Below are 23,045 nucleotides of genomic sequence, written 5' to 3'. Positions count from 1 at the left end.
TGGACATCCCTCTCACCCCAGGGATTGTAGCTCTCTGCCCCAAAGGAAGTTTTCCAGGACCGTCTTCCCGTATTAGGGACAACGGGGCCATCACTTTCCTTCTTGCAGGAAGGAACCTGTTCGACTCCCAAGGCGCATCATCTTTTAGGGACCTGGGCAGCATCACTGGCTCCTTTGTCTGGCGGCGACTAAACTGGCAGGTCTTTAACCTCTGCCAGACTAACTCCCTCTGGTAGGAAGTAGTCTCAGGGGAACTACTTGTAGTCTCAGGAGCCCCTCGGGGCTGCTCTGGACTCAACCTGGATGGCACAGACTTCGACGTGAGTTGAAAGGGGGGGTGGTAGGGAAGCAGCAGATGTTCCTTGTGAATTTGTTTAATGTAAATACATCCTCTATTTATCTTTGGCTGTTAATAAATTCACGCATTATTAGAAAATCCTTCATACCAGCAGACCCGCTGCATTAGATCAGCCCGTTTTAAGAGATTTCCTGTTGGCAGGATTCAAAGCCCACACCTGCAGCCGGCCCAGGCACAAGGATTTAACTGAACGCCGCAGATAATTAGATCAGTTAACCTCGCAAATTAAAACAAGCACATCGCATTAGCTCAGTTTATCCTAAAAGAAAATATTAAATTCCCCCAGATAAATCGTTTAATAAGAATAGAGGAAGATGGCACACACTATCTTCCCAGAACCTGTGGGCAGGAGCAGGGAGGGCTCAAGCAGCAGCCAGGTAGGGGGCTTGCCTCCTTGGACTAATGGTGATAGTTCAGGTTCTTGCCCGGTAATCTAACAGCGGTTGAAAGTGATAAGGAGCCCCAAGCAGGGTGCAGGCTGAAGCGTTCAGAACAATACAAAGCTCCATGGGGTTTGAGAAGAGTGAGGGGTGTCAGTGGGATTCAGTCTACTTTTCCACTTTACAATACAGGATATTCCCCAGTGAAACCCTGCGGGTGTGTTAGAAAATGGGGTTCACTGCATCAGGGGAGACTTCTTGAAGGTGCTGTAACGCACGACAAGTTCCTTCCACCTGTGAGATGCTCACTACTTAAGGAATTGGTTGAAGTCTTTATAAATTTCAAACCCAACAAGTCAGAAGAGCGGGTAATTTGGACTTCAGGAGAAGTCAGTCTTTGCAAAATCTATGGCGTAAAAAATTTTGATCAGCAAAGATATAGTGCAGACAACATTACTGTCTGCGGGAATATGTTACCTACCTAAGGAATGACAGCGATTGCAAGTGGCTTACTGCTACTGTCACACCATCACTGTGCTGATTACACGTGCTTTGTATCTGTTCATTAAAGCAGCTTGGCGGGGCATTAACCTGGAAGCACTGTCGGATCGTCTACTCAAAAGTAATAAAACTGCACCGAGCATACCTCATAATGTGGGTGCTAATGGAAGCGAGTGTCCTCTCCAGTTCTTCTGAACTAGACTGTGTTTACTGGGTTTCTCAGTCAAGGAGCCTCTTTGAGATAAAGGTCGTGTTGCAAATGAGACAGGACCCAAATGTGACATCTTGGCAGAGCTGTCTATGAACCTTCTTGGGCTGTGTGCCCTCTTTGGGCTTCTGAGTCTCCCTTGCAAAATGGGGGGGAGTGTGTGGTGCAGAGTGGATGATGCTAAGGACCTGTCCCACTCTAGTTTCTGAGGTTCTCTGGCCTTTGGGAGAGAGACATAATGGCAGAGAAGAGTCCCATTTACAGATTAAATCAAGGCTTCCAGACATCGTTGGACGGAGATTGGGATTTCCAGGATCCCAGAGCTGGAGGAGCACTGAAATCACTTGGGGAGCATTTGTAACATATGGATACCGGGTCATGCCCTGACTTCATGCTTGTGTGTGTGTGTGTGTGTGTGTGTGTGTGTGAGAGAGAGAGAGAGAGAGAGAGAGAGAGAGAGAGAGAGAGAGAGAGAGATTTAATCTCTTTTTTTGCATGTGTTATAAATCTGAATGTCTTAGAATATCTCTGACATGCAATCAGGTGGTTTAGGAAACCTCTCCAGCACCCTCCTGGGTAGGAAAGTCCTCCTAGTGGCTGGGGGAGGGGGTGTCAAGTTCCTCTTATCAGCTGCAGGATCATAGAGGAAGCCAAATTTTTCCCTAAATCTTCCTTCAGCAGGCTTTCCCAGTACCGAGTAGCCTCTGCCAGCCTGCACTCCTAGTGTGCCACCTCTGCCACCGAGGCTGCTCAGTGAAGGGAGACTCCAGAAGGCTCTCCACTCTCCCCACTCCCATTCCTGATGAGGGACTGGCACAGGCCTTCCTCCATCCAGACCACGCTTCTTATCACAGTGAGGCTGTCACTCTCCTACTCAGGAAGCTTCAATGGCTCCCAAGCATGAAAAGAAAAGAGACCTTCCCCGTTCAGATTCCAAATTTCCTCTAATGTGAGATCTCCCAACTTCTTTCTGAGCACCCTGAATTCCAGCAGTATAGTCTCCCTCACAGCCTTGCCCCTCCCCATCCTTTGCGAACGCTCATTGGAATGCTGTCTCTAGTCCCCTTCACCCACCCAATCCTGCTCATCCTTCCAAGGACAGCACCCCCAGTGCCCTGTGTGGCATAGCTCATGGAAGGCAGTCAGTGTGCCTGACTTGCAGTGCTCCTGGACTACTCAGAGCTCTAAATTTCAGTCCAAAGTCTCAATCCATTGTCCTCTAATTGCTTGGCATGTATGTCTTTTCTCCTCTGCAGGAGGGAAAGCGCCAAGGAGCAGCAGGGTCCTCGGCCTCTCCTGGCTTCCACCTGCCAAGCAGCACCTAGCACAGGGCCATGCTCCTGGTGGGGGCTCAGGAAACACTTATGAATTGAATTAAAAACCTTCTCTCAGGCTCTGAGCAGTCCCAGCTGTTGGCTGCCAGCTGTCAGGGCTGCTGGGAGAGGCCAAATACATATTCATTTCAGATTCCTGGGTCACCTGGCCTTGAAGGGCCTGCCTCCTGGACCATCTTCAACCACGTGGGTGTCAGGGCGTGATTCTGCTTCTATTCTCACTGGTTAGGGTTTTAAATCTTCTGGGCTCCCCTCACCCAGCTTCCAGGGGTGGGTGCCAGTGAACAGAGGGTTGGAGAGAGAGGTATGTAGGTCTCATGTTGGGATTGTGTGAACCATTATGACAAACTTAGCTAACACGTCTTGTAGGGTCATAAAGTGGTGATCTCAAACCACTCTCTTTAAGCACAAGCTGACCTTAGCAGACAGAGGATCAGCAGCCTCCAGGAGGTTCCCGCCAAGCCCACACTCGACTTCCATCCAGCGGGGTTTGTCCCTTTCCCCATGTGGCCAGCCCCGTGCTAGGCTATGCAGCTGGGGTCTTGCTGTTGTGCCCATGGGTGAGTTGTCCTCCAGACCATGGCAGATGGGCCAGGGCCAGGGAGACTCGTTCCTCTGGGGTAGAGAAAATGGCTGTAGTAATAGCAGCAGCAGTGGAAGGACCATCACACATTTTGCATGTCTCCACAGGGTGCATGGCGCTTTGCACGCATCACTTCATGCTATGCGTAAACAGCTCTGGATAAAGGCACTGTTGGCACCCCAGGGTCAAAATGAAGAAACAGAAACACAGAGAAAGGAAGTGATTTGCCCAAGACCACGCAGCTCAGAGTGGCGAAGCTGGATTGGCTGAATTTGGGGCCTGAGACTACCCAGTAGCATGGTGGGCTTGGTCTCTAGGACCTGAGGGTCTTCAGGAGGGGAGAGATGGGGACGGACGGAGTGGTCATGAGGACTTCCTCCTGGGTCAAGGCTGGGGAATACAGGACAGCTGGGTTTGGCCAGGGGCTGAGGAATACTGAGATTGCTTTGATGTGGAGAAATAAGTAAAATATAAATAAAATCATGGGATCTTGGCTCAACTTCTAGAAGCAACTTGGTCCAATGTAGGAATTAGCTGCACTGTCCTCCCCCCACCCACAGACTCTGTTTGAACACTTCTGTGACTTACCACCTCTTGGGACAGCCCATGTCACTGGGGGGTGCGGAGGGCTTGCAGGCCTTCCTCATGCTGCTACTGGAGGCGAGGATAGAGGGCCTGGGGAGCAGAGAGGAGCACAGGCCAGCCCTGGAGCCATCTCTGACCTCTTCTTTTCCAGCTCTCAGTCCAACCAAGCTGAAGCTTATCACAAGGGTCAATTCTCATTTCTCAGGCAGGCTTTGCACGGAGCACAGCCACCTCACTTCATACCCTCTTACGCTAGGTTGTAAGTGTTGTGCTTCAGTCTCTGAAAAGTAAATTTGTCACCATGTTGCTGGCCCTGAAAAACTGGCCAGACCACTTTCAGAAAGTATGCATCCACCACTGCAGTCGTCCCAAACAAGTGAGAGTGGGGAAACGGAATGCTTGTGACACGGGACAGCTGTCTGTTGGCACGGTGGCCTTTGGTTCTTTAATATTTAAGACACATATGGAGGCAGAGGATAGAAATTCAAGAAACAGATGATAAAAATATGGTACCTAAAGCGAGGAAATCTTCATCCCTCAGTATGAATCCCATGGAATTAGAAACCATGTCAGTAGTAGAATAGATGTGCTGAGTTAGCAATGCTATGTTGAAGAAATATCTCTGGAACACACTGTGAAACTACTCTTTCTGACTCAGCCTCCTCATATTAGCATCGGGTCATGATCTGAACTGAAAGCAAATACTGCCTGCATGTGGAGTGGGGCTGCTGCTCTGCCCGGCTTACTCTTCTGTGACCTCTACTCCTTTCTATAAGGCTGGTAGGGCAGGCTCTACTGGCTTCTACCCTCTTCTTCACTAACTAAAGCACTGTTTTGATCGTGGCAGATATATGTCTGTTTTTAGCAACATATCCTCTTTCCCAGCCTCCCTTGCAGCTAGGGTAGTCATGTGACACAGTTCTGGCCAATGAAACATACACAGAAGTTTACTGGGGAGGGGCCTCTGGCATATTTTTTGCATTCCTGATAAAAAGCTGTACTTACTCTGCTTGATTGTGGATAAAATGCATGGAGCTGGGGCAGCCATTTTATAACCATGAGGGAAGAGACTCTGACACTGACATGATCATGCTGTTGAACCAACGCCAGATCCCAGACTCCGTAATATGCAAAAAACCCAAAGCTCCATTTGTCAAAGCCACTGCAACAAAATGTATTTCTAACTGACAGAGTAGTCACTAAAACAAAGATTCAGAGAGGTTAAGTAGCTTCCTAAGGGCACACAGTACGGGTTCAGGCAGAGCTGGGGTTGGAATTCGATTCTAATGTCCATGCAGAACAAGATGTCTCCAAGCCAAAGGCAGTTCTGGGGTGGTGACACCTGAAGGGCCACTGCCCTGCCTCACATGGCCCCCTGGCAATCATGGCAGAGTTCCCCATGACAGCAGATTAGTCTTAGCCTAGGGGCGACAGGGACTGAGGAAGATAACACCATTTCTGCCCCCGTGAAGCTCAGGTCTTCCATAAGGTTGGTGCCCCAGGATGTGGTGGAAGGAGCATGAGTCCAGGAGCCAGACTTCCCCCTGGCTACATGGCCTTGAGCAAACCCATTCGCCTCAGTGTTCTCTTCCATAGGATAGTGCTGGCAATGCTTCCTTGAGAGTGCCTGTGCGATGCTTTCATGACAAATAAATGACATAATAGTTGTGCAGTGTCTGGCCCACAGTTACATAGTAGTCATCATGGCTTCTGTTAACTGCTCTTCTATTTAGAAGTCTGGAGTCAGAGTAGATCTGAAGCAGATGCAGGCAGTGCCCTGCCCATAGGCCCTTGGTCACCTTACTGTAGTGACAGTGGCCTGATTTCCAATGGCCAGCAACTGCATTTGTTGCTTGAGGGCTTTCTCTGGCTATGGAGCCCATTCGCCACCCATGCACAAGCCAGAAGAGCTGGGAAATTAATGGTCCCTGCACACATCCTCAACCAAAGACTGGTGGAAACTGGTGTACAAATACCCCAGCTCCCTTGCCCTTGTGGGGATGGCCCTGGGGACTGTGATGCACACCAGTCTAGAGTCCCCAGTGAGATTAAGCACTTATAGTGAGAGCTGGTCTGCCTGAAAACGCAGTGGCTTTATCGGTTTCTTTTCCTTCCTGTTGGACTTTCCCACTATTTCCTCATGTTTCCTGGGGTCACCACTCAAAGAAGCCACTGGCACATTCCAATGCTTGTCTAGAGTCTTCTTCTGGGAGCACTCAAACTAAAACAATATATTTTAAAGCCTAAAGTTAGGCCAGTGGCCATCAAACATTTTGTGCACGTGAATCTCCTAGGGATCTTATTAGAGTGTGGTGGGGTACAGTCTGAATGACATGACTCAGGCAGTCTGAGGTGGGGCCCAAACCGCCTTTCTAACGAGCGTTCTGGTGATGCTGATGTGCTGGTCCCAGGTCCACACGTTTTCCAGGGTTTGGACCTCTGGTACTGTTGAACTTGTTTAAACAAGGAAAGAAGAATGTAGGTTAGAGCAGCCTAGGAGAGCTTCCTGGAGGAAAGCTCAGGCTTGGAGCTAAGTCCTGAACCTTGGGGAGGGCTGTGGCGGGTGGGCGGAGGAGGCAGGCCTTTCCACAGAGGAGGGAAGTTGGGAATTGCTGGGGCCTGAAGCTGTGTCTGGAGTGAGCAGGATGTTGGTGACTCATCTGCTTGGAGTTGATTGGGGCCTGCAGGCTGCAAGGGCCAGAGGTTTTGAAGGGCAGCACTGTGAGAAAGTTCTGCTCCGTCCTCCAACTGCATCCTCCCTATTCTCATCCCTAACTCTGGGAGGAAAATCGGGACTTCCCTGGTTCCCTCCTTATTACCTTTCCAATTTCTTCTCTCTTAACGCTCTCCTAGACTTTGTCTCCCCTCTGTGGAGCCCTTTTTGGTCATTCTAGCTAACCGTCATCTTCCTCTTCTGAAATGTAATGAGACATATATTCCGAGTTACACATTTGACCATTTCATATTTTTATGTTCTGTGATTATTTCATGTATGAATTAGGAGTCACCAGATTTTACTGTGGCAAAGGACCCCAAGGCCATCCACACTCACATCATTGTTTTGTCATTCATAATGATACCTGGATTATTTATAGTAATCCACAGCACATAAGGGTCTTACATGTAAGATTTTCATCATAAAATTAAGAAACAGGCCCTGAAAGGTAGGTTTGTCCCAAATCACCCAGCTTCTTGGGGTCCTCCACGGACAGGAAGTGTTTTGGCATTATTTTACCTCTTTTGTGCTGGGCATGGAGTTGGGCACATCAGGCTCACTTGCCTTGTGTTCACTCAGCCACCAGGAGAGAAAGCCGCCTGCCTGGCACCCCCTACTGGTCTCATCGAGAACACCACAGGTGCCTTTGATCAAAGCGCACACTGGAACCACAAAAAACTGGGACCCTAAGAGACCTCACAAAAATTGTTTTCGCGAATTGAAAAATAAAAAACCACACTGCTTTCTGCCATCATTACCCAGGGTTGTCCATTTTTGTTGGGACATGGCAGCCCACCATCCAGGAACAATGCAGGTCAACAACACAGACGCCTGGCTCTCTGCTCATCCATACACATGCTCTCTATAAGAAATACCTCCAATCCTAAAACATAACCATGTGGGAGCAGGAGCTCACACAGACATTCCATTTACCAGCTTATCTTTTGATAAAAGGTCAACAGACCCTTTAAGAGTCTTCCCTGGACTCACAAAGGCAGGTCCACGAACAGCCTGGGACACCATCTCTGGCTGATACACGTGTGCAGGGAAACTTCCTCACTCTTGTCATCGCCCACTGAGACACACGCCCATGCCAGCTGTGACTGACTGCCCAGGCCATAGCACCTTCTACACAGCGTTTCCTTCCTATGAGCACGACCTCAAAGTGAGACCTCATCTTTCCAAATGTCACCCTGCAGTGTGAGCTGAGCTGAAACTTTCTAGAGAGGCCTGGAGGTAATGTGGATGGGAGAGGAGCCACGAGAATGGATCTGTTGCGATGCCGGTGGGAGGTGACAAGGCCAACAAGGTAGATGAGCAGGAAGCCCCTTGCTGTCGACCCTTGCTCTGAATCAGCTCCAGGCACAGGAAAGCATTAGGGTCAGAGACTCCAAAAGGTGAAAAGTCAAGTTAACTGAGCCACGTGGGCCTGATAGGCTGTGCCAGGTGCCACGGGGGATTGGAAAAGCTTTCAGAGGGGGCCAGGAGTTTTTACAGAGGAAGTGATATTGGATTTGGCCTCCAAGAATGACTAGGAACTGTCCAGGCAGAGGGGATGACATGGAAAAGAGGAGCCTGAAGGAAGGCGATGTGTTTAAGCAAGAGCTCCATGGGTTTGGAGGGCTTGGAGCCAGGAGTCTGCCCCTCAGTTGATTCTTGGGGATGACAGGAAGCCTATAGGGTATTCAGGTGGTCAGATCTTTATAATAACTAAGGCCATCCTAATGAAGAATGCATTAGAGGAGTTAGAGTCTGGGAGCAGGAGGCCACTGTGGTAGTGTGGGCTTCTCTAGGGCACTTTTAGTTTGTCACAAAGTCTCTCTCATCTCAACTCCTGGGAACTCCCATCACTACCATTTTTCAGCATCTAAAGATATTTCTGGATTGTGAGCTGTCTTCACGCTTGCCTCCCGAACCCGATTGTAAGCTTCTTCAGCAAGGGGCTGTGTCTCACTGATTTGTTTCTGATGCCAGACACCCCACCTCCCACAGAGAACTCTGCACAGGGCAGGTAATCTGCAAACATTGTTGTTGCCGACTCAGGTGATGACAACCATGATCCAAACCATACTAGGGCAAGTGCTCAAGAAAGTTGTGAAATGTCTGGTTTCCTCCAAATAAAACCTGAGCAGGAGAAAGTCTTGGGCTGAGGGGCAGGGGTGGATGTGCCTTTGGAGAGCCAGCTCTTCACTGCAGTCCTGCCCCATAACTGGTCCTCAGGAACGGGCAGTCTGGCTGGTCTGTGTTAGAGAGACACATCTGACCTGTGCTTTACTGCACTCATCACGGTTGGAGTCGGGCGATGGAGAGCAGGAAACGCTTCCTTGCCCTCCCACTCTCCCCTCCTCTTTCTGTCGTCTTAAGTAATCTGAGTAATGCCAAGTCTATTATTCTTAGAATTTTAAAGTATGTCAGAGCTAGAAGGGACTCCAGAGGCGATCAGTACCACCGCCTTCTTTCACAGTCTAGAAGGTGGAGGCCCAGGGAGGTTCCAAGCTGAGTGCTTTGCCCAAGGTCACAGGGCTTGTTTGGGGCAGGTTGGACCTGGAGCCCAGGTTCCGTGGCCCTTGGCCTAATTCTGTCCATTATCTCACATGGACTCTTATTTATTTCTTTCAAGTTAGATATGATGATTGTGGACAAAGAGTCTCTTTGGTTCTTTCGGACACATCAGTTAGGGATTTTACTGAGTATAGGCTATAGCCAGGCCTGGGCTCTGTCATGGGGGCCGTAGAGAAGATGTCTCTGTGAGAGTTGAGAGTCACTTGCCTGAAAAGTGAAAATGCCTTTCTACCCAGGCCAGTGTGCATAGGGGCAGGGAAGAGGAGAATGGGTAGTTTAGGGAAGAGGGGCCGTGTGGGCAAAGCCTTGGGCACGAGGAGGACTTTGAGATGTCTCATGGGAAGGAGGCTAAAGAATCTGTTGATGGAAGCAGTGGGAGGTGGGCTGGGGCCATGGACTGGTGTGGAAGAGGAGAGGCAAGATCTGAGGGTGCCCCAGATGTAGCCTCTGCCCATCTGGCCCTCCGTCTCTGGATTTAAAGCATTTCTGACTTCCCCCTTGGGACCTTGGTGTTCCTGTCTACATAATGGGCCCAGCAGGGGTTCCTGTCCCCCCAGCCCTTCTATCAGTGGCGTGGTTTATGTCACATGGTGAGGAGCTGGCAAATCAGACAAACGTCTGCCAGATCTGTTTCCTGTCAGGATGGGGACTCTTCTGAAGGAAAGGACTGGAGAAACTTCATACATGGGTAGGCTGCCAAGGCCTGGGTTCTGGTCTCAGCTCTGTCACAAGCAAACTCTCAGCTCATTTCACTGAGATCACAGATTCCATGTGGGTAAAATGAGAAAACTGAGCTGGAAGTTGGTGCTAAAACTGGCAGCACTTGGACCAAATCTGGCCCACAGTGTGTGGGAATGGCCGACCAGAAATGACCTCTAATGCCTGGAGATTGGCTCTGTCCTCTTCTGCTGCCCACTGCGCCCTCTGTGCTTACACCATCTGAATGTGCGCCCCTCAATGAGCCACCTCCCACCTCTAACACTATGGGAACTCTTGGACTTGTCCCCCAAGTTAGTGAGAACCAGTGAGTAAGAGAGAAGAAAGCCCTTTCCCAGGCCTCACTGTGCCTTTTCCGCCCACGCTTGGCCCTAGAATAAGGTTCTACATCTTGGCACTGCTGACATTTGGGGCCAGATACTTCCCTGTTGTGGGAGTCGTCCTGTGCATTGTAAGGTGGTTAGTGGCAGCCTGGCCTCCTCCTACTTGATGCCTGTCGTGTTTCCAGACAATGTCAATGTCCACTGGGAGGCAAAATCCCTCTCTGTTGAGTACCACTGCCCTAAACGGACAGATGAATAGCTCTCTTTGTAGAATAAGGGAGAAGAAGGAAGGTATTTCAATCATTTCCCCAAGAGAGGGAAAAAAAACCATGAGTCAGAGGAAGGGCTGGTGAGACCCTTTCCCCCACCCCAGCTCCCTATCCCCGAGACTCAAACACTGTTGAAAACTGTTTATCTTTCTGCCATAAAAGAGCTATAGGGCTGCCCATTTCTCAGTGTTATGGGTTCAATTGTGTCTCCTCCCAAAGATGTTAAAGTAGGATCCTAACCCCTGGTGCTTGTGCATGTGACTTTATTTGAAATAGGGTCCTTTGAGATTATCAAGTTAAGACAAAGTCATTAAGGTGGGGGCTAATCCTATATGATTGGTGTCCTTATCAAAAGGGGAAATTTAGACGTAGAGACAGATAAGCTTGCAGAGAAGATGATATGACAACCTAAGAGTACCACTTACAAGCCAAGGAATGCCTGAGGCTACCAGAAATGAGAAAAAAGGCAGGGAACTCGCCCTCACGGCCCTCAGTAGGTATCAACCTTGCCTACACCTTGATCTTTTACTTCTGGTCTGAGAACTGTGCGACAACAAATTCTTGTTGTTTAAGCCCCACTCCCCACCCTGGGTTTGTGATACTTCATTACTGTAGCCCCCAAACTAACACACTCGGCAAGAAGAAAAACAGCAGGACTAGGGGGCTTGACGTGTGTGGGAATCTGTTTTGTGACGTCACCATCTGAAGCAGAGACTCAGAAGGTGGCCGGGGCTGAGAGAGAAGATGCATGTGCTGATGAGACCCAGGCTCGCCATGTAGAGACAAAACCCAACGCTGTGCCTATAGGACAGGCAAGTGGAAATACACCGCATCTCTAAAATGAAACACTTTGTGCCAATCACCAGAAGTTGTAAAACTACCCTGAAGAATTAACAGCCTCCGTACATGCTAACTACATCCATCATAAATTCGCCTTTAGTTTCTGTTATCATATCACTGTCTCTGGGGACCCCTGTCTTGTCATCATTTGCCCTTTATAATTTATTCATCTTGTTCTTGCCTGCATCCTTTCTACTTATCATTCATCTTTACAGTTGTACATAAAATTAGATGGATCCTCCCATGGCAAGGCTGTCAGGAGGGAGATGGGCCTCATCAGGGGAGCCCCAGAAAAGCTGGTGGAGGTCCTTCGAGAGCCTCTGTGGGTGTCAAAGTAGCAGTGGGCTGGGCAGAGGAGAGGGAGGGAGGGAGGGAGGAAAGGAAGAGAGGAGAGAGGCAGGAAAGGCAAGTGAAAAGGATAAAATAAGAAAGGGGGGAAAGTGAGAGGGGGAAAGAGAAAGAAGAAAATGACCAGAAGGGAGAGAAAAGAGGCATAAAGAAAAAAGAGAGACAAAGAGAAAAAAAGGAAGACGAAATGGGACTTAGGAAAATGAAAGTGACAGGAAGGGGGGAAAGGAGAGACACCCTGAGATAGCGGTGCCAGAAACCCAATTGAGCTTTTTTTTTTTTTTTTTTTTTTTTTTTTTTTTACATTTTTTTTTTAATTTTCCATTCTAACATCTTTCCTGATAAACTCAAAGAAGGTCACATTGAATTTCCATGGAAATGACCCGTCCTGAGTTGCGGTGACCTGAGTCAGGAGGTGTGATGGCAGCGATGTTGCAAGTCTACAGGGCTGAACAGAGGGGTAGGGGTGGGAGACGGCCCAGAGGAGTGTGTTCGTTTGCTTTATATTCTCAGGTTGCCAGAGTCAGGGCACAAAAGCCAATCTTTAACTAGTGAATTGGAACTTTAATGTTTACCAAGCAGATACAGCTCCCACTCTCCCTCCCCCTGCCTGCTCCCTCTCCTCCCCTCTCCTCTGCCAGCTCCCACTTCTCTCTGCTTCTAGGTCTCCTGCTAACTGGACCCAGTTCTTTCCCTGCGGCAGCCCTGGTGAGGAGCCCTTTCTGCTGCCAGAGAAACAGAATGCTGGCCACTGCTGGCTATGTTGCCCCGTTTTCTCTAATCAGAGCCTCTCCTCTGAGTCCCTACATTCCTAACTGGGGAAACAGATGGGCTCTTCCTGGAAGACAATTCCATGCAGAGTCCCAAAGGCAGGGGGAGCTGGGACTAAGCAGCAGGGACCTATTTTAAGAAACAGAATTCTTCTAAGAGGCCTCTTGTGCACTCTCAGGCCCCAGGGAACTCATGGATCCTGACCTGTCATGCGTGTCTTGTCTCTAGGCTAGTTCTCATGCCAGTGCTCCCATCCAACACACCCATCTTCCTTCCAACTCTTCATTCCCTCCCTGCCCATATCCTGAACAAAACCTTTGAGAAACTTCTGTGCCCCATAGTCATCTGGGTCCTCTTTCAAGCAACCAGTGTTGCTTTAGGAGAGGTGGGTATCCTGGGTTTCGGTAGCAGAGCTGGTGCTGGTGATGGCTTGGCAATTTATTAATTGTGTGCCTTGGGCAAATTATTTAATCTCTCTAAACCTGAGTCTGCTCATGTACAGGGTATAATCATGATATCTTCCTCATGGGGTAGTCGTGAAGATAAAATAAGATAATGAGGTAACATACTCGTGGTCTGGTTTTTGAGCTTCCACTGATCCCAAGAGACATGTCAGCTTGCCTCTCAGTCCCCAAATGTAGACACTTGTGAGTGGTATCTCTAGTTCTGTCTTTGTTGTTGTTTTGGTTGGGGTGGTGGTGGTGGGGTGGGTGTGCGTGTGTGTGTGTGTGTGTGTGTGTGTGTGTGTGTGCGTGTGTGTGTGCATGACCACAAGGGGATTGTTTTCCTTGCTGCCAACAGGATGCTAGGCTCTGTGACTTGCTGGGGAAGAAACAGAATGGGCCGCCTGCACTGTCTTCTCCCCTCCTTCTCTCCTCAGTGTGAAAGCGAAGGGCTGGTTTTAATGGATTGACTTTAATGGATTTTGAAGTCTGGAAAAGTGCCTAAATTGCTGAGGTTACCAGTTTTCCAGGTTCTTTTTTCAATTTCTTTCTCCTAAGTCAGGCATAGAGTGCACTCACCAGGGTACCTACTGTGGTCACCGCGGACCAGAAGAGGTCTCTCTCTGCCCCGCAACCAAACAGACAGCCATGAGCGAAGCCTCAGTTGGTGGAAACACCCATTATTTGGTTGAATGAAAACATTTTGCTTGATCCTGTCCCTGTATTTGCTAGTGGTATACTTTCTCTGATCTCAAAAGAGAAAACCAACAAACAATAATAATGCCAGCCTGTTTTCTGGCATCTAAATGGCTCCACCTTAAAGAGTAATTTTTTCTTTTTTGGTCATTTTATTTTTTGTTTGTCTCCATGTGAGTTTGTGCAGGGACAATGTGCCTTGGGAAGTTCAAGCTGCAATCCTGTCTTTTCTCCTTGTCCCTCCCACTGTGGGCTGTGCCTGCCCTGAGAATTGTGATGAGGTCTTTGAGGCCATGAGTCTCCCTGTGAGGCCTTTGAAGAAAGGACGGTATTCCAGGCACTTCAAGGGGACTCTAGGCTATGTTTTAGTTCCATTGTTGGACTCTCTCCTCACCCCTCCCATCTCCCAACATACATTCATGTTTCTTTTTGTCCTTTTTCTCAAACTTGCCCAACTCTTCTTTGTGATTTCAGAAAAATGCCACTGGATCTCCCAGTATGAAGGATTAGCACAGATTATGGGGAACAGTGTTAATTATCGGTGGAAGGGGGGCTGGAGCCTCGCTCCAATGTGCTCCTGATTTCCCCTGGGCCTTTCTGCCTGGTAATAAGCCTTCTTTAATCTGGCAGGCCCCTTGGTGAAATCAGCACCACGGACAGTAGTATTGATTGCTTCTGAGAAACCATCACAGCTGCTCAACCAAATTACCTTTGATATGTGACCTTTAATGTAATTACTGCAACATCAAAGTATTTCTATAAATTATTAAAGAACTAATACACTCCATCATTTAGCTATTCTATTATATGTAAAATAAACAACTACAAGTTAATGTTAGATCCCGAACAATCCACACTTGCTACTGAAATTTCCCCAGTCCCAGGCCTCTCCCCCTTCGAAATCCTAAGCCTCCCCCTCCCATCTTCCCTTTCTGTTTCCCCATCTAATTCCCAGCTTTTAGCCATCACAAAACTCCCTAGCAATCTCTCTCAAGCTGATGAAGGGCCTCCCATAACAATGTGCTATTTTCTATTCGATTTGGGTGGCTTTAAAATATCTATCACAATCTCCCCCCAAAACAAAGTACTATAAACACTTTATTAATCAGCACAAACCTTTCTCAGAAGCCTTTGATTATCTTACAATATGGCTTTATGCTTCGCGCATAACATGGGGCGATGTGGAGCATATTTCTGCCATCTTACAGAGGGCATCCAGAAAGTAATTACTATAATATATGTGCATGTAGCCGCCACTAAAAACCAACTGGGGAATGGCCACCGTGCCAGAGCCGGGTTCAACACAAAAACCGGCGTGGTGCACGATTTCCATACATTTGCATCTGCGGGAATGTTATTAAGGTGACTCAGCCCCGTGCTTTGCAATCACAAACACCAAAATACAATACAAAGGCTGTCTTAATGGAAGCAAGGCCCTCCCCACCCCTAAACGGGTAAAGAAGGATCTGCGATGGAAAGAAAAGACTGCCACCGCCGGGGGAGGGGGTGCATTTCTCTCTGTCTACCTGGCTAACCTTTCTTGCTGTGGGACAGAAATGGAAGCGTGTGTTTACATACGTTTTGCTTTGTAAGAATGTAAACATGCATGTGTAAACATCGGTGAGCATACATATAGAACACACGTGCTTCCCTGCAGTGGCCATTGCATAATACAGTTTAAACACGGTATATTTATACATTTTTAAAATTATGCCCACAAACACTCACATCTTTCTATTTATCTTTAGATACTCCGCGAGCTGTATATCTCAGCCCCCCTCCCCCCATCTCTCTGAACCCATGGGAGATACAGCACAGACCCTTGACCCGAGGAACACTTCTTATTTTATGGTGATGAACTAGCCTCGATAATAGCCATGGCTGATATCACACCCAGTTAGGGGGGCCATAAATAATTCTCTTCTCCCCCGCACAGAAGCTATAAACCAGGGCTGAGGCGCGATAGTTTATCAAAGACGAGGGCTGGCTCCTTAAATAAACTGTGGTGATCTCACTCGCGGCGCCGAGCCTGGATGGGGAGGCGCCCCCTCCCGCCCTGGCCCCCACCCCAGAAACAGCCGGTGTCCGACGACAATGATCGGCTGGCGCTTCGGCAGCCCCACCACGGGGGGCCCCGCGGGGCCTGGGGAGGCAACTCCGGGCTCCGGGGGCCAGGCACCCCCGCGTTCTCACCCGGGGCTGCCCGCACCGGCAGTGCGCGGAGGAGAGACCAGATCCGCAGGGGAGGAGCCCCGCCCGAGCTTTGTGGCCAGGCCAAGTTCACCCCTCGCCTGGGATTCCATTGGGCCGGAACCGCGGAGTGCGGAGGCCACCTGGCGAGGTCTGAGCTCGGCGCCTACGAACCCCCGCCGCTGCCCGGCGCCTCGCGGCTTCTAGGGGTGAGAGCTCCCGAGCGAAGGCAGGCGGCGCGCGCCCCGGCCCGCGATCCCCATGCCCGCCGCTTCGCAGCCCGGCCTCCAGAAGTCGCCCCCTGTCGGCGCGCCCGTCGCTCGCGCCTCGGCGGGCGCCACTTACCCCGGGCAGGGTCTTCTGCTCGTGCAGCGCGCTCTGGGCCTTCAGCGCTGACTCACGCTCACAGTAGGTGAGGAAAGCGCAGCCTAGGGAGGGAAGCAAGCGCCAAGAGGGTCAGTGGGGCGCCCCCGGCCCATTGACGCGCCCTCCAGTCGCCCTCCAGTCTCCAGCCCCTTCCTCCTCTTGGTCCCTCTCCCCACCTCTCTCTCTCCTGAACACCCAGCTCGAGCCTTCCTGCTTCTCCGTTTTCCTGTCTGCTTCTCGTTCCTCGCGTTGCTGTTCTGTTTTGCACCCTCAGCGAAGTTTCCCCACGCTGCATCTTCCCCCCTCCACGCCCCCTCTCCCCGCGGGTCTCTTCCTGTCCCCGTGCCCTGGTGCCTCAGGTGCCTCTGCTCTTTCTCTTCCAACCTTTCTCCCTCCCTCCCTTTCTTCCCTCCTCTGGGTGCTGTTTGCCTGTTTAAGCTCTGACTCCAATATCTCTCTCCCATAAGGGTCAGCTTCCACCCCTCACCCACAGCACCTCTAGTTGCACTTGACCATGAACTCTTATTTCAAGCCCTTAGGAGCACTGTTGCCTGCTGCTTCATCAGGGATGATGGAGGGAGCTCTCGGCCTTCCAAATAAAGGCTCCATCTGTAAGGAGGACCCCAGGCCAGGCTGTCCCGATAAAATGAATGGGGCTGCTCAAGTGTCCCTGCCCCAGGCCATTGTCACATCTGCAGTGATATCTTCACATCCCTCCTAATCAGAGAGCTTCTCGGGCATATCCACTGCACCAATGTGCAAGGCTGGATCTGAGGCCAACTCTTGATGTGCTTCTAATTCCCTGGGTGACCACGTCTCCTGTCCTGCCTCAGTCTCCTCATGTGGGTGAACTGAGAGAGCTGACCCAGAGTGGGCTCCAAGGTTCAGTCTGGGTTTCCCCTGGAGTGATTCTGACAGTGCAACACCAGGGAATCTAGATTTTTACACAACACTGTGCTTAACTCAAGGGGTGACTTTTTAATGCGGGCCTTTCAAGCACAGTGACAAAGCAAAGAGAATGTTTGCCGATGGAAGAGTCTTTCTGGAAGTTTCCTCAAACTGCCAGTGTCAGGGGCCTCATCCTCTGCCTAAGGATGTGGCTGAGTGTGACTCGGGAGGCCTGCAAGGCCAGAGACCACAAGGAAAGTCAAAAAGCCAACTTTGGCCAATAGCAGGCTTGAGTTCTGTGGGGGAATAGCGGCTTCAGACTTTCCAGAGCCACCCAGGGCCCCAGAGAAGGTGGCCTGCTGGCTGGCCACTTCCTTGCTTCATTATTTTCATTCCCTCCCTTGTTCCACTCTCCTGTTGTCTGACCTCCCAACCACTTGTATTCACCACCCCCCGCCCCCCTTTCTTTTGTTCTCATAGTCTTCTCACTTGGCACAGCTCTTTCTCCATTTTCACTTCTCCCAGTCCCATCCATCTTCCAAGACTCTGATCAAGGTTCGCCTACTCCAGGCAGCCCTCCTTGACTGGTCTAGTCCACCACAACTCTCTTTCTTGACTGTTCACAGCTGACCGTTTGGTCATTCTTATGGCCATTTATTAGCTGTTTCCTGAGTGCCCACTGTGTGTCAAGTTCTGTGTCAAGCCTCATGGCTCATGCCCTCTTTACACAAGGTTTATAGGCTGGTGGTTCCAGTCTGGTGCCAATGTCAGCCCTTCCCACCAGGTTTGCTCTGGCCTCTTATTTTCCCAGGCACAGAGTGCTCCTAGTGTCCTCTGCAGTTCCCGACTCCTCCTCCACCCAGTGAAACCCCTTTCCTCCTCTTGCAGTGTAGAAATTAGTCCTGCTTCCTTTCCCCTCCTTGCTTTAGAGAAGATTTTGGAAGGGAATCTATGTGTGAGGGGGCCCCAGAAACAGGAGGAGGGAAGCAGGGAGAGAAAGCTGGGAGACAGAAACTCTTGGCACCCCATTGGCCCTCTGTCTTCCCTACCTCCGACTCCTGCTCCCGGGCTGGAGAGAGCTGTCAGTGCCAAAAAGCCTCTCTCCCACTCCATCTCATTCTTCCCCATCCAGACCCCAGGTTGCCCCTCCTTTTCCTTCCTCCTTGCTCCTCCCTCCTGGTCATGGCAGGCGGTTATTGATGGAGACACATAGGGGATTGAAATGAATAGCGGTCAGCAGCCCCTGTGACGTTGTCCCTCGTGCTGCTGCCTGCCTCTCTGGGGGCCTCTTTCCTCCTGTCCCCTCGCTGGCCTTGTCCTCCGCCTGTGCCTTCCTGCAACTGGGAGGCAGCTACTGTCTAGCTACACGCAGGCAAGCCAGCTCGGGACAAGGTCAGGGGCAGGTTTGGAGACGGAGGAGGAGGGAGGAGAGGAGGAAGAGAAAGAGGAGGAGGAGAAAAGAGGAGGGAGAGAAGGAGGGGGGCAGGAGGTGGGGGAGAAAAATGACCATATTGTTTCCATGGCGCAGGATAACAAGGAAAATATATATATATTTTTTAATTTGTTGCTTTTGTCCAGCTTCCAGGAATTTATGCCACTACTTTTTTTTTTTTTTTGAGAGAGAGCTTAACAGCTGCACTTTGAACCAAATTCTTTAAGGGACCCCCCAGACCATGTGTAACCTCCTTTGACATCTCTACCCCTTGACTTCACCTCATTCCATGCTTCCCTTTGCTCACCCCCTGGCCTCCTTCCTAGTTCTCAGCCCTGCCAGGTACACTCTGTCTCAAGACCTTTGCACTGGTTGTGCCCTCTTCCCAGAATGACCTCAATCCCGGTATCTGCATGGCTTGCTCCTCAGGTTTCTGTTCAAATGTGACCCCCTCAGAGATACCTGTCTTGACCGCCTCATTTAACATGGTAACCCCTTCCTCAGCACATACACACTCTCTGACCCCTCGTCCTGTTTATTCTCCTCTTTGGCATCCCTTACTCCTGACACGATATTTGTATATTTGTTCCTTGATTGGCATTCTCTCCATGCCCAGATGAGGCTCCGTTCTTGGTTGGTTCTCAGTGCCCAGAACAGGGGCAGAAGCTCAATACATATTTATTGAGAGTATTGAATGCCGAACACGTCGGATATTTTGGAGGGGACCGATAGGTGGGGAGAACGTGGAAATGGTGCTGGGAGGTTGCTGGGAGCTGACCAAGGCCCGAGGACACAGGAACACAGGACTTTCATAGTGGTGGGGGACAGAGGTTGCCTGTGAGAGTTGATAGGTGGCCCTGGCTGGGAGGACACTGTCCCCAAGACTTCCTCCAGCCCATTCTCCCAGTGCCTGCCAGGGCAGTTACTGTCACTCCCCTGCTCTCACCCCAAAGTGATCACTCCCCGAACAGGCCGATGTGCAGTTCCAGATAGAAAGTTGTGTCCAGGTGGATCCTTACCAGCCAGGGGTCATTTATTGATTTCTCTCTTTGTACACCAGTTTCCCCATCTATAAATGGGGACTGTTATTCCCTTCAGTGGCTTATAGGTAGATGTACTAGCCAATGAGTATTAACAACCTCTGCAGAGCTCTCTAATTGCAGAGTGCAGTGTAAACACAAACAACCCTTGTGAAGAGGGAGGTCAGCAAGGTAGAGTCCCTGCTTCTCCCCCTCTGCCAGGAGAGACCAGCCTTACACAGCGGCTGCCTGGGATAAACCCACCTGGGCCTTCTCAAACCATCTTTTCCGCTAGTCTGATGCTGTGTCTGACTGGCTACCTGAAAGATAAGTTGTCTCGCAAGGGCTCTTTCAAAAGGTAGATATGGATAAGCAGTTATTAACTGCTGATGCCAATGTACATGAAAGGACCACATCTTCTCCCTTGCTGAGGGCAGAGCCCTGGGGGAACAGTGGCTTGGTGGGAAGAGGGTGGCTTCAGGAGTAGAGTTTGCCATTACAGAATGTTCCAGAGCATGGTAGGCCTGGGGCAGAGGCTGAGGTGAAGGCTCAGGGTGTCCAAGGGAGAGAGGGTGCCCAAGCTTCACCCACTGGACACTAACTGGCCTCTCATGTAAGGACACTGGGTGGTGCACCCAGAAGCCCCACCCAGAAAAACTAGGGGAGAGAGGGTGCCCAAGCTTCACCCACTGGACACCAACTGGCCTCTCATGTAAGGACCCATGGTGCACCCAGAAGCCCCACCCAGAAAAACTAACTTTGACTTCCTGCCACTCACTGCTGATCCCCATAGGAGCTAAGGAGGGGACTCTGAGCTGTGAGGGTGGTGCAAGGGACCACAGCTCAGCAGTCACTAAGCCTGTCAAGCTCACTCTCCCATTGATGTGCTGAGGTGTTCCCCAGAGACATACCTGGTGAGGCCCTTTGGGAACTCACAGTCTAGTTGGGAAATGGGATTCTCTCAGGAAGCAGTTGCATACCCATGTAAGAGTATGGAAGACAAGGCAAGCACCAGGTTCTGAACCTGACGGTTGGAGAAGGAAGCACCCTTTCTGGGGTAGGGCTGGTGGCACAGAAATCTCTCCCTTCCTTCAGGACTAGCAATTCCCTTCCCAGGCCTGACCCTGCAAGTATGCTCATATTTGTGCCCACAGAGGCGAGAGCCAGGGTCCGCTGGGGCTGTTTAGAATAGCAAAAATTGAAAACCACCTAAAGGTCCATCAGAGCAGGGATGTTTTCACATTTTGACTGTGGAATGCTCTACAGCTGTTTAAAAAATGAAATGATCCTACATGTACCAACATGGAAAGACACATTGTCAGATGGGAAGAGCAGATTGTGAAATCACATACGACAATATACAATAGGAACATATTCCAATAGTTCCATATGCACTCAATTCTGTATTTGCACCATAGCACAAAGTCTAGAAGGGTCACACCATGCAGAAAACAGGAAGTGTGGAGTTGGGGGATGTCTCCCATGACTTTAACTTTTTGTTTTGTTTTGTTTTGTCTGACATATTTGGACGCAGAATATATTCATGTGTCACTTGCATAATTAACTTTAAAGATAAAAGAAATCTTTACCGAAAGAGGAGGATGGACTAAAAAGGGTGTGGGTGAAAATGGGTAAGCCAGACAGGACACAGGACTCATAGCCTGCTTTGATGAGACAAAGATCGTTGGGCATCAGCTTCCTGGCAAATTCTTCACGAGGGAAATGATCATGGGTGGATCCTGCTGCTCTCAGTTCTGCTGCGTGCACTGAACACTGTCCGGCACTCACGTTTCCTTATGCTGCCATTTAACCTTTTCCCACTCACCATTCCTATTTATCACTTTTGAGTCTTGTGTCTCTAAACAGACTGCCAACTCCATGGAGACAGAGACAATGACTTCTAAACAGAGGGCTGAGCTTCAAGCTCAGGTGTCTGTGGGCTAGGAGACCAAGGAAACCCAGTGGCAATGGGGGAAGGAGACCCACAATTGGGGTGCCAAAGAGAGAACAGGAAGCACTGAGGGCAGAGGAAGAAAGGAAGAGAGGAGGAGGGTGTGGCCAGGAGAGGTAAACAGCCAGAGTTGGGGGTGGGTAGGTAAGCAGAGGGGGTGTTGCCAGGCCAGGGTGTAGGCTGGGTGGCAGACACCCTTCTCCAGCAGGGCAGCCTGCAGATGATGGTGCAAAACACACTGTTGATTCCTGAGAAGGGCAGGTACCCTCTCCCATGTGGGGGAAAAAACACAGCGCAGCAGAATTAATTGCACAGAGATGGCAGTAATTTACAAAGTCCCCGTGAGCGAGTATAAAAGGCCCTTGTCATCATGAAGTGAAGGAAGTACAATTTCCTGCCTAACTCTGAACAGGGCTAAAGCCTGAGGTGTAATCATCATGGAGGGGAAGGCTCCCTATGTGCTCCCTCCTCCCGCCCCAGCCAGGCCTTGGCTTCCTACTAATTGAATTACAGAATTAGCTAGAGGAAGGTGGCTCTAGAATGGGAAGATCTGGGCTCTAATAAAAGATCAGATGCATCAGGCCAGTCACTTGGCTGGCCCGAAGGAAGTGGGAAGAAGACAGGGTGCGGAAGTAGGATAGGAGACAGGAAGGGCGCAGGAAACCCACCAACCAGTCAGACGCATGGGTCCAGGAGGGGCTCTCTGTTGAGTGTGATCTCCTTAAGGGGTCCAGAAGGCCCCTCTCTGTCCCAAATCTCCACTTCATCGACCTGCCATGGTACCTGAAATCACACCCTCAGAGCATTTTCCTGAGTGGTTCTTACTTACCTTGGGCTGAACCTGAGAATCGCCTGGAGGACTTATAAAATAGATGTGGACCCTGCTGCAGAGAAATTGAGGTAGAACCTCTGGGGGGTGGGTAGAAGGAGAGAGAGAGGGAACTCTGCCATCCTCCCTGGAGAGACGGTTGCTGGTGTTCTGAGCCCACATCTGTTCCCTCATCCAGCCTCTGTCCCCCATGGTCTGGGTGGGCAAAGGTGGCCTCCTTGGTGCCTCTAGAGCAGATGTCCCCTCCCCATATTTGTGGGAGAGACAGTTGCAGAGGACTTCTTCATGTATACACTCTTCCTCTGGGGATGTCCATCCACCTCCATGCCTGCCCCAGGTTGGTACCTCCTTCAAGACCCACTTCCTTGGCCCTGTTCTTCAGTTAGGCCCTAAGCACCTACTACCTCAGCCATCATGGTCTCACCTTCTGTGGGTTTTTATGTGGTCATGCCCTTGACCACTGCCCATGGCCTGCCCCAAGAGTGAATCTTGTCTTCCCTTCTAATCTGTGAACTCCTTGCGAATGGGCCCTGGGGCTCAGCAGGGCTTGGCACCAGGCAGAGAAATAAAACCACAGGGCCCTACCCTGTCTTTGCCCAGACACTTGGTGATCCTCCTGCCCCCTTTCAGGATCCGTCCTGGCCATTCCAGTCCCCTCAGTCCTTTCCGCCTGGACCTTACTCCCTCTTTCCTCCCTTCTCCCCAGGAGTGCTCCTTGCTGGCATCTCAATAATTC

At 50.3% G+C, this 23,045-nt stretch overlaps 1 protein-coding gene across 16 annotated transcripts in view; it reads right to left on the bottom strand.

Moving 5' to 3' along the window:
* Window positions 1-23,045, bottom strand: part of CELF4 (CUGBP Elav-like family member 4) — a 294,610-nt gene that overhangs the window by 196,521 nt on the left and 75,044 nt on the right. For all 16 annotated transcript variants that reach the window (XM_006919947.1, XM_025038707.1, XM_025038714.1 and 13 more), the window contains exon 2: window positions 16,170-16,252. In XM_006919947.1, coding sequence (XP_006920009.1) covers window positions 16,170-16,252 — 83 coding nt within the window. The remainder of the gene's footprint in view (window positions 1-16,169; window positions 16,253-23,045) is intronic.

The sequence above is a fragment of the Pteropus alecto genome, unplaced genomic scaffold, assembly GCF_000325575.1.
Source record: "Pteropus alecto unplaced genomic scaffold, ASM32557v1 scaffold146, whole genome shotgun sequence".
Classification (NCBI taxonomy): Eukaryota; Metazoa; Chordata; class Mammalia; order Chiroptera; family Pteropodidae; genus Pteropus; species Pteropus alecto.
The sequence above is the reverse complement of the archived record's forward strand: the minus strand, read 5'-3'. Positions and strand labels throughout refer to the sequence as shown.